Raw genomic sequence first — 11,737 nt, forward strand, 5'->3', positions numbered from 1 at the left:
TGACATAATAATATAATAATAAATGGTTAATAATTCAATAGAATGCAATGAGTAATAATTGCAAAAAAAATACAAAATAATAGGCCATATGGCAATTAAACATAATTAAATAAGGGGACCTGTACCATTACCAGGTAATAAAACGAGCTTCGCTGCAGGACGGGTGAGTATACCGCGCGAAGTCAGAACGCGCACAACTCTCACCACACCATCCGTACCCGGTAACACCTCGAGCACCCGCCCAAGTCGCCACTCCAAGGGAGGGGCTAGGCTGTCCCTAATGGTGACCATCTGTCCGACTTCAATATTTGGTTGATCGCGTGTCCACTTTCCTCGTTCTTGTAACGTATGAAGGTACTCCGTCGACCAACGGCGCCAGAAGTGCTGGTGACAGTGGTCCAACAGCTTCCAACGGTCCGTGATCGAACGTTCCGGACACTCAGTAGTACGCGGCGGGAGCGCTAACAGCGGCTGGCCGATCAAAAAATGGCCGGGCGTTAGACAGTCGAGGTCGTGAGGGTCGGTCGATGCTGGAGTGAGGGGGCGTGAGTTCAGCACGGCTTCAACTCGACACAATAAGGTTGTAAATTCTTCGTACGTGAACGCGTGAGCACCCATGATTCGGACGAGCAGTCGTTTACACGAGCGTACTGCGGCCTCCCACAACCCACCAAAATGTGGTGCACTGGGGGGATTAAACTTCCAGTCGCAGTAGGACTTCCCGGACGTAATAATCGATTGTGCGGCTGGGCTATTAATCAGCTGACGCAATTGTCTGTCGGCACCAACAAAATTTGTTCCACAGTCGGAATAGACCGTCGTAGGTAGGCCGCGCCGAGCGACGAACCGGTCGAAGGCGGCGAGGAAGGCCGGAGTGGACAAATCTGATACTAATTCCAAATGGACGGCCTTGACGCTCATACATACGAATACTGCTATATACGCCTTGTACGTCCTAGATTTTCGTAATTTATTGTCACGCATGGGTATAGGCCCGGCGTAGTCAACACCGACGCAAGAAAACGGACGACATTGCAACACCCGCGATTCTGGTAGATCCGCCATGACCGGCGTGGGGACGGACGCGCGGAGACGCACGCACCGTGTGCATTGACTAACGACAGAATGGATAACGGAACGCAGCGATACAATCCAATATTGCCGATGTATCAAAGAGGTCATTACCCGTGGTCCCGAGTGACCAGTGATTTTGTGCCAGTGACGACATACCAGTAGCGCGAGGTACGACCCTTTTGCCAACAAAATTGGATGTCGACAATCGTACGGTAACTCTGAATGACGTAAGCGTCCACCGACGCGGATTATACCTTCGGAATCGACAAAAGGGCACAGCCGTGCCAACGGCTTGGATGCTAAGCGGTGTAATTTTTGCAGGTCGCTGACCAATGTCGGAAATGTGACACGTTGAGACGCAGCGATCACCGCGCGAGTTGCACCGTCGAGCTCGACTCGAGTAAGCGCATTCGATCTCACGACAGGACGTCGGCGGCAAATATCGATAAACCGGCGCACACGCGCGACCACACGGATGAGTGCGTCGTAAGACGAGAAACGCGTGAACCATTCGACCGTGGGGGCAGCTAAACAAACTGCAGGTGACACAGATTTAACTTCAGGGAGTTCCTCAACGGGCAAACGCGCGATGTCACTCCCCCATTCTTGCGGAGGGTCACGGAGAAAGTCGGGGCTCTGCCAATATAACTTATGGTGCGGCAACTCAGACGGCATCAACCCACGGGACGCACAGTCCGCCGGGTTCATCTCCGAACTGACGTGGCGCCATTGACAACTCGGCAACAACGTCCGTACCTGGTGAACACGGTTTGATACATATTGCTTGAATGTGTCATGGGGCACAGTTAACCATGACAATACAATCGACGAATCCGTCCAGGCCCACATGTCAACGATATCGATGTGCGTATTTAATAATAAAGATATTCGGCTCATCCAGCGCGACAATAACACTGCGGCATTCAGCTCGAGCCTCGGAATCGATAACGGTTTAATCGGCGCTAACTTGGTCTTTGAACCGACCAACATGACCGACGTCGCGCGAGGAGCATCGTGGATGCGCAAAAACACTACCGCGGCGTAGCCGCGTTGCGACGCGTCGCAAAATCCATACAACGAACACGGAGCTCTTACAGTTGTATTGAAATAACGCGGAACATGCACGGAGGCTAGCGCGGGCAATTCGTCGACGAACCGCGACCAATCTGAGTGAATCTCGGTAGGCAACCGTTGATCCCACGTACAATTGGACTGCCAGGTGCGTTGCATAATGTGCTTGGCAAGAAAAATTGTCGGCGCGAATAAACCTAACGGATCGAAAAAACGTGCGGTAAGTGACAATATACCACGTTTGGTAAATACCGGGGCTGAGTCGAGGTGAGCTTCGCATCCGAAATAATCGCCACCGGTATGCCAAGACAATCCGAGTACCTTCGTGTCACCACCCTCATCACCGGCAAACGTTGTAGATTTAATCACCCGGAATTCTTCCGGAACAGCATGCACGACCGCTACGGTGTTGCTCGCCCATTTTCGCAGTTCAAAACCCGCGCCGTTAAGGACAGCCGTTAACTCTACTTGAATACTGAGCGCGTCGTCCACAGTGTCGGCGCCGTAACAAATATCGTCTACATACGTCTGGTGGCGCAACGCGTCGCACACGCGGGCGGAACCGCGGCAGTCGACATCAGCGACCTCTTGCAAAACCCGTAGCGCGAGGAACGGCGCACAATTTACGCCATACGTCACGGTATTTAGCTCGTATTCGACGAGCTCCATGTGCGGGGACGGTCGCCATAGAATATGCTGATACGCACGATATTGCGGAAGGACCGTAATTTGTCTGTACATTTTACAAATATCGGTGGTAAATGCGTGACGGAACAAACGAAACCGCGTGAGCACATCTACGATGTCCTGTTGTAGCTTTGGACCCGGGAATAACGAAGTGTTCAATGACGAACCATCAGCGACCGGAGCGGACGCGTCGAACACTACGCGGAATTTTTCATCGGCGCCACACACAGCATGATGCGGAATAAAATACCGGCCAGGATTGGACGCCACTGACATGTGTCCGAGTGACAAATATTCCGACATAAAATCGTTATACTTGGTGCGCATTCGATCGTTCGAGCTTAGCTTTCGCTCGAGATGATCGAACCGTTTGGCTGCGACCGCCCGAGACCCAGGAAATAAATTATCATGCAACGGTACACGAAACGGCAATGGAACCAAAAAACGGCCGGACTCGTCACGGACAACATTATCACGGAATACGGCTTCGCATTTGCCGGCGTCGGTAAACTTCAACGGGGCTACGTCGGGCTCTTCGATGTGCCAAAACCGGTCGATTAATTGCTCCACGGACGTGAGTAGAGACACGGCGGGTGGTTGCGGGATCGATATATCTGACGGCGACACTGACCCAATAAGGATCCACCCGAAACATGAACTGAACGCGGCTGGCAACGACTTATCCACAACAACCTGACGCCCGTCAATAATAGATGAAAACAGGTCTGCGCCTAATAATAGATCAACCGGCGCGGCGGTATGGAAATCCGGGTCCGCCAACGCCAAGTGCGAAAACTTATCCCGTACAGACGGTTCCAACGAATGCCGCGGGAGGTCACCGGTTATAGACGGTAGAACCCATGACTCGAACGCTAAAACTGGATCGGACGCGTAGCGCGGCACAACATGGCAATCGACTCGTCCTTGTACCGTGACTACCGGCACGCCGGCTAAACCCGAAATTGGTGCCGACCAAGTTGACCAACGGAGACCTAACCGTTTCGCGCATGGCAGTGAGATCGCGTTTATTTGTGACGCTGAATCGATCAACGCGTGGGCCACTTGGAAACTCCCAGAACGATCGCGGATATGTACCAACGCCGTGCCAAGCACGACGGACGGCGACCCGAGCCCGGATAATAGCGATGTGGGGATGGCAGCTGACTCCGCCTCCGATGACGGCGCAACGTCCGTAGCCGTCGGATGCAACAAACTATGATGACGGCGTGAACAAATTGCACATTTGGCGGGCGCCTTACAATTAGGTGACCAGTGATCGGGGCTGAGACACGAGAAACAGATACGTTGAGCACGCGCCCATTTCGTGCGTTCATCCGCGGGTAGTGAACTAAATTTACGGCACACATCGAGCGCGTGTGAATTATTGCAGTATTGACACGACAATGTGCGCGGTGGTTGCGGCGGTACTGGCACAGCTGAGACTAATGATGTCGGCGATGGTCGATCCACTTTACGTGACCACTTCGACGGCGCAGACGGTCGGTCCTTAGGACGGGACGCGAGCACGGCCTGTTTACCGGCGGCGCCCTGTACGCGCTCGAGTATAGCGATACGGTTTTTGATAAATGTGAACAAATCATCCACCGTGGGAAAGTCACTTGTCGTTTCCGACTCAAACAACGTGCGACACGACGACGAAAGGCACCGTGACGCCAGTGAAAATAAAATGAAATCGCCTAAGTCTGGAACCTGTAATGCGGTGAGGACTGAAATACCTTCACCGAACACCGACATAAATTTATTCAAGTCCGACAAACTGTCCACGGACGCCACGGGCACTTGCAATAATTGGTCGACAAAAGATCCCGCGACTAAACGCGGCTTGTCGTAACGCGATACCAATGCGGCCCAGGCTACGGCGAAGGTGGCTCCCGAAACCAATATACCACGGATGACGTCGGCGGCACTTCCCTGAATACAGCTACGCAAATGATAAAACCGCTCGATGTCGGGTATGTCCGGAAATTGAGACACTACCGCGAGGAACTGATCACGGAATGCGGGCCACTTGTGAATATCGCCATCGAATTGCGGTAATGGAATTTCAGGTAGTCTACGGAAAACGCGGGGTTGTGCCACGTGAGGGTCTCCCCCGGCGACGGGTTGAACACGATAGCGAGAAGCAATAGTCTGGATATCATAAACCCACTCGTTTACTTCAACAAGAAGGTCCGTCGTATACTCGCCCAACATATCGAGAGCACAATAAGCTTCGAACACAGCATTGTCCTCAATCTCGAACCCAGTCACTAGATTATCCAGCTTGGCGGATGCCGCGAGTAATCGCGGCGCCTTGGTCGCATCATCGCTGGCCGATAAAGCAGCCGCGTGGATAGCCTTAATGCGAGCGACGTACGAATCCCGTTTAGCCAATGCCCGATCCTTCGCGCGTTTATCCCGCTCCAATTCCTCGTCAGCAGCCATGGCGACTGGTTACGAGTTCGGAAAGATGCAGGAAAAAGGTGCGCGCACGTAACCCCGGGACAATCACTCAATCTAGCAGCGCTCAACTACAATAAAAACGGGGCAATGGTCCTATCTAAACTGTCACGAACCCAATCCAAACGTGAACACCACAATTAAGTAATAAAAGAACCACGCTCTGCTACCAAATGTTTGGACTGCCAGCTATTCGCTCAGCATTTGGCTGGGCAGCCACTAGAATAAAGGAAAATGGTGTTCGACTTTGGACGGGATAGGTGACCAATAAATATAAATAATAGCACGTCGTATATAAATGACAATAATATATTATAAGGCACGAAAAATGTGCATATGTTGGCCAGGAAAACGTCTTTTCCCGGGCGCAACTCAAAATAATAATAAACAATAAATATCAAATAATGATAGGGCAATAACGACAATTTACAATAATAATGAAGATTTGATTACCGGTCGGCACATGCGCCGCGGTGCATATTAACATTCCGCACATCAAATAAAACCCATAGGGAAATACGGCATTCTCATTGGTCTGAAATGTTTAGCGCCAAATTCAAATTTAAATTACGATATACTATATACCTATACTACTATATATTATTTACTATTTAAAAAATATAAAATATATTGAATATATTATATTAACAAACAATACAAATAAATACAATACATAAATATAATAATAATAATAAAAATGAATATTTTTTTTATAATATTTTATAATATATTAACTTTATATTATTTTGAATGATGTAATGATTGTCCGTGATTGTCCGTTTTACAATCTGCATACTTTCTGTTGAACTCTTTTTATTTGAATCTTGATGAATGTCATGAGATATAGGTGACTGTGTATGAACTACTTCTGCAGGTAATAAGCCCTCGTAAAATGTCTTATTTGGTACTTTTTCACCTAATGCCAGTTTTGCTATTAAGTATTTGTCTTCTATGGTTACTGGAGGAAAGTTAACTCCAATTTTATTAAAATATTTGTAAACTATACCTTGATGTTTACAAAATTTCCTATGTATTCCAACTTTACATGAACAAATACAAATAGTAGGTTCAACGCAATACATGAGCCGTTTGTTTTCTTCACTCGGTACATAATACTCTTCATTTTCAACATATATTTTGTCTTTTGAAGCATAGTCACAAATAACACAATTTCTAATGTTAATAAATTTACATTAATTAATTTTATTAACATAATAACAAAGTTAGTTGGACATATAATGATTAATATTAATAGTTATAACATATTATATATATATATATATATATATATATATATATGTTAATAGTAATAATAATAGTATATTCATATTTAAATAATAATATAATAAATAATAAACTTTTATTAATGTGATTTTGCATTAATAACACAATTAATTAATTTTATTTACATAATAACAAACAAAGTTAGTTAGAAATGAATAGATAATTTTTATAAATTTATTATTTCTATTTTTAGTCACATAAACACTCTAATATGATTAGAGAGTTTTTGTTTTCTAAGTTATGTTATCTTCAATTGTCTGTAAATGCTTATGAGTAGTCGACAAGTTGTCCAATATTCTTTTATTCTTGAAGTTTTTTGAACTTCTGTGAAAATGAATCTTAAACTAAACTCAAGTAATCTTCCTACTTCTTTTAACAACGTAATTATTGAAACAAATGACGAAGTAACCAAGGTACGTTCAAATTTAGTAGATTTATGCAGTATAGGTAAGTGGATGGAAGAATTTTCAATTCTTACAGCCACTAAGTGGAATGTTCGTTCGTCAGTTCCAAATGGAAAATACATTCAATGCAAGTTAGTGAATGTTATAATATATTTATTTTTTGGTTTTGTATTTAATTGAACTTGGTAAATTTTTAAATATGTAGAAAACATTTTGTGTGCCATCATAGTTCATATCATAAGGTTGATAAAGAAAGTAACAAAAGAGGACTGTCTAAAAACACAAGTTGCAAAGCTCAAGTCAAATTTGTGATTAAAGTAGATACTGTATCTACAAGAAAAACTGATCCATTTGTGAAAGTAAAATATGTGTATTCTGATTTTTTGTGACAATTACCTATATAAATTTTGTATAAATCTATATTAATCATGAGTTGTTTTAAGGTCTGTAATAAATGCAGACATATTAAGTACTAAATTATAGTTCTATTTTTATGTATAATTATTTATACTTGCAACGTTGCAACTTTAGCCTTATAACATTTTTGAGCTTCTTTTTTAGTAGATATTCTTCTTTTTGACCTATTTTTTATAATTTTTTTTTAATTTTTAGTTACAAAAATGTGTATAATTTCATATTTCACCATATTAAAGAGAATATTTTATTTCTTGTAGTTAAAATACTAATTCTTTCGAACTAAAAAGAATTAGGATACGCTTTATAATATAATTTGTTGTTAGGGTTATTTTTTTTATAATATGTTAATATATGTTAATTGTGTTCCATGTGCCTATGGTTACATAATTTACAGAATAAATTGTTTGGTGTTATTACAATTTGGAATGAACACAACCATAGCATTAACACAGCAGAAGCCCTTAGATATTTGAAAGCAACAGATGATTTAAGACAAACTTTTGAGGAATATATGAATGATGGAATGACAATGACAGAAGCCATTCGGTAAGAATCATACATACAAATGATTTTACTTCTTAATTAAATTGAGAACAATAATAAAATAACATAAATAATTCATATACTTATCTGTTTTATATGTATATAAATGTGAAAATATTAAAAGTACTTATAATTATAATTATAGTCTTATTTAAATATGACCAGATGTTTTATTATATTAATTTTATATTTAAATATGAATTAAAACTCGGTATAATTTCATAATTTACAGTTATCATGAAAGTGTGATGACTATGATGAATTGTTCAGTTGAAGATTTTGCTAATGCTAGACTAAATCCTACTTATAGAACTGTACAAAACTGGCATGAAAAATGGAGATCTACACATTTAGGCCCTCGTACTGGTCAAGGTGTAATCATGGTATGTTATTAGTTGTTACCATTAATCTACTAAAAATAGAGTATTTTTAAAATGTTAAATAATCATCACAATTCAATGCATGTAATTTATATAAATTAAAATGTACTTTTTTTATTTATTTAATTAATTTTTAATATTTTAATGTATTAGAAACTTAAAGAAAAGAAAGAAACATATAATGAAAATGGAGTATCTATTTTTATTCAAGATAATCCTTTTTCAGTACTTATACTTACACCAATTATGTCAAGAGCCCATGATTTACCACTTGCTAAAGATATAGTTTTTGTTGATTCTACTAGTTCTTGTGACCCAGAAAACCATTGTATCACTTTTTTATTAACACCGTGTGCAGCTGGTGCTGCACCATTGGGTGTTCTTATAACAAAAGGTCAAAGTGAAGAATCATATAAAGCTGGATTTCTATTGATTAAAAATAATGTACAGAATGCCTTTGGTGGGAAAGGTTTTCCTACCATATTTTTAACAGACAATTCAGATGCAGAAATTAATGCTTTGAAAGCAGTTTGGCCAAACTCAAAATCTCTTCTTTGCATATTTCATGTTTTACAAGCTGTTTGGAGGTGGCTTTGGGATGGTAAAAATAATATAAACAAAGAAGACCGTCAACCTATGATGCAATCATTTAGAAAAATGCTGTATGCTGAAACAGTTGAAGAAGCTTATACCGCATTTGAAGTTACTTTAGAAATTGGAAGTATGTATAGTAAATGGTGCAGATATGTTACTGTAGAACATTGGACTTATAAAGAACGCTGGTGTTTAGCCTGGAGAGATCACACAAATAGAGGCCATCACACTAACAATTTTAGTGAAGTTTCTGTAAGAATATTTAAAGAAAATGTGCTGTGTAGAGTTAAGGCTTATAATGTTGTTTCAATTGTTGATTTTTGCTGCACCAAACTAGAAGATTACTATAGAAGGAAGTTTCAAGAATTTTCAAATGATAGAAACCCCACAGCACGTAAATATTTTGAAAAAATTATTAAACTTTGTGACTATGCTTCAAAAGACAAAATATATGTTGAAAATGAAGAGTATTATGTACCGAGTGAAGAAAACAAACAGCTCATGTATTGCGTTGAACCTACTATTGGTATTTGTTCATGTAAAGTTGGAATACATGGAAAATTTTGTAAACATCAAGGTATAGTTTACAAATATTTTAATAAAATTGGAGTTAACTTTCCTCCAGTAACCATAGAAGACAAATACTTAATAGCAAAACTGGCATTAGGTGAAAAAGTACCAAATAAGACGTTTTACGAGGGCTTATTACCTGCAGAAGTAGTTCATACACAGTCACCTATATCTCATGACATTCATCAAGATTCAAATAAAAAGAGTTCAACGGAAAGTATGCAGATTGTAAAAGAACACAATCCCAATTTAGAAAAACAAGATTGTTTATCCATATTAGATGATATTACTCAGAAATTGTCAAATAATATAATAAAGTATGGTGAATCAACTTATGATAATTTGTTAAAATTCAAAAAAAGATTAGATAAAATACACACAGAAGGCCAGTTTAATACTTTTTTAGCAACAGCAGGTACATCCTCGTTATCTCTTAGACATAGAGACGGAGCATCAATAAAAGTACAACCAACTACAATAGCTAGGAGAAGACCAGGAATTACTAGAGGAAGTAAACGTTTGCTTGCAGGTAAAATTAAGATACACAATACAAATATAACAATTACAATTTTAACAATAGCATTTTTTACTTTAGGTAGACCAGCAACAAGTGATAGTAACCGTCCCAAAAAGAAACCCAGAAATTTACTGCATAACATTAAAAATTGTGTTACTAATGCAAAATCACATTAATAAAAGTATATCATATTACCTATACAAATTCACAAATAAAAGTAATAATATTAAATATATTTATTAATACCTATTAATCATTATATTTCCAACTAACTTTGTTATTATGTTAATAAAATTAATTAATGTAAATATATTAACATTAGAAATTGTGTTATTAATGCAAAATCACATTAATAAAAGTTTATTATTTATTATATTATTATTTAAATATGAACATACTATTATTATTACTATTAACATATATATATGTTATAACTAAATCTTAACTAATAGTTATAACTAATTCCACAAACCTATACTAAAGTATTACTACCATAGGTGTTTAGTTTTCTTTTGAGTTGGTTCTCATATTTAATTTTTAAAAAAAGATTAGACAATCATTACATCATTCAAAATAATATAAAGTTAATATATTATAAAATATTATAAAAAAAATATTCATTTTTATTATTATTATTATATTTATGTATTATATTTATTTGTATTGTTTGTTAATAATATAATATATTCTATATATTTTATATCGTAATTGATATATTACAGTTTTTATATTATATTTATTTTATTGCATTTTATTAATATTTTACATTTTACAAGCCTATTATGTATGTTCATGAATTAATAGTGAAATTAGTACATATTTTGGTCCATTGGTCTAAAATTATAAATTTACTATTTATATTTTTGGTATTGGTATACCTACCATATAAAATATGTTTTTTTGTAACAGTTTGCATTGTGTGTAAACAGTAGATCTAATAGAACTGATTGAATTCTGGCAGTTAAATTGTACAATTATATGACTACTCTATTACTTATATTATAGGTAGGTTTGATCGTTTGATGGGATCGATATATAATAAACAATGTAGTAGGTACTTGGTATATTACAGTTTTTAGGTGAGTCAAATTATGTAGGTATATTAAAAATATAACTTGATGGATTTAATCATATTATATGACTATACTATAACTATTTAATAAATAATAATAATAATAATAATAATAATTAATACTTGATTTTATTATCTACACATTTACCATGACCAACGGACCTATATTTTTTAAAAGGGATTCATTGTATATTTATTTTATTATTTGAATAGACAATAGTACAATATAACTAACCTACATGTATACTTTGTAGTACCTACTACCTACTTAATTAGTATATTACAGTTTTTAGGCGAGTCAAATTAAACAAAATATAACTTAATGTGTTTAATTAATTTCTGGCAGGTAAATTGCATAATTATATGACTATACTATACTATACTTATTAAACTATTTAATAAATGATAATAATAACTAACCTACATGTATACTTTGTCGTAGGTACCTATTAAATGTATCACAGTTTGGTTGAGGTTGAGTTATTGGTAATTACTAATTATGAATAACAAATTGATATATTATATATATTATGTACTATTTATTATATACATGCATCTTTATACCTAATGATATATTTATATAATTTAAGCATATTATGTATGTACATGAATTAATAGTGAAATTAGTACATATTTTGGTCCATTGGTCTAAAAGTTTAAATTA

At 38.1% G+C, this 11,737-nt stretch overlaps 2 protein-coding genes across 2 annotated transcripts; one reads left to right on the forward strand and one right to left on the reverse strand.

Annotated features, from left to right (window-relative positions):
* Positions 1-105: 105 nt before the first annotated feature.
* On the reverse strand, positions 106-5,277 carry LOC149062818 (uncharacterized). The gene has a single exon (XM_089215416.1). It carries the CDS (start codon positions 5,275-5,277, stop codon positions 106-108), a length of 5,172 nt encoding a protein of 1,723 aa, XP_089071542.1.
* A 1,631-nt stretch (positions 5,278-6,908) lies between these two features.
* Positions 6,909-10,177, forward strand: LOC149062819 (uncharacterized). The gene is made up of 6 exons (XM_089215417.1): positions 6,909-7,111; positions 7,186-7,339; positions 7,792-7,943; positions 8,173-8,323; positions 8,474-10,013; positions 10,080-10,177. The coding sequence occupies exons 1-6, from the start codon at positions 6,909-6,911 to the stop codon at positions 10,175-10,177; spliced, it is 2,298 nt and encodes a 765-aa protein (XP_089071543.1).
* Positions 10,178-11,737: the final 1,560 nt, after the last annotated feature.

This window comes from Diuraphis noxia, unplaced genomic scaffold, assembly GCF_037042655.1.
Source record: "Diuraphis noxia isolate RWA-SAM2 unplaced genomic scaffold, SU_Dnox_SAM2 contig0001, whole genome shotgun sequence".
In the NCBI taxonomy this organism is placed as follows: domain Eukaryota; kingdom Metazoa; phylum Arthropoda; class Insecta; order Hemiptera; family Aphididae; genus Diuraphis; species Diuraphis noxia.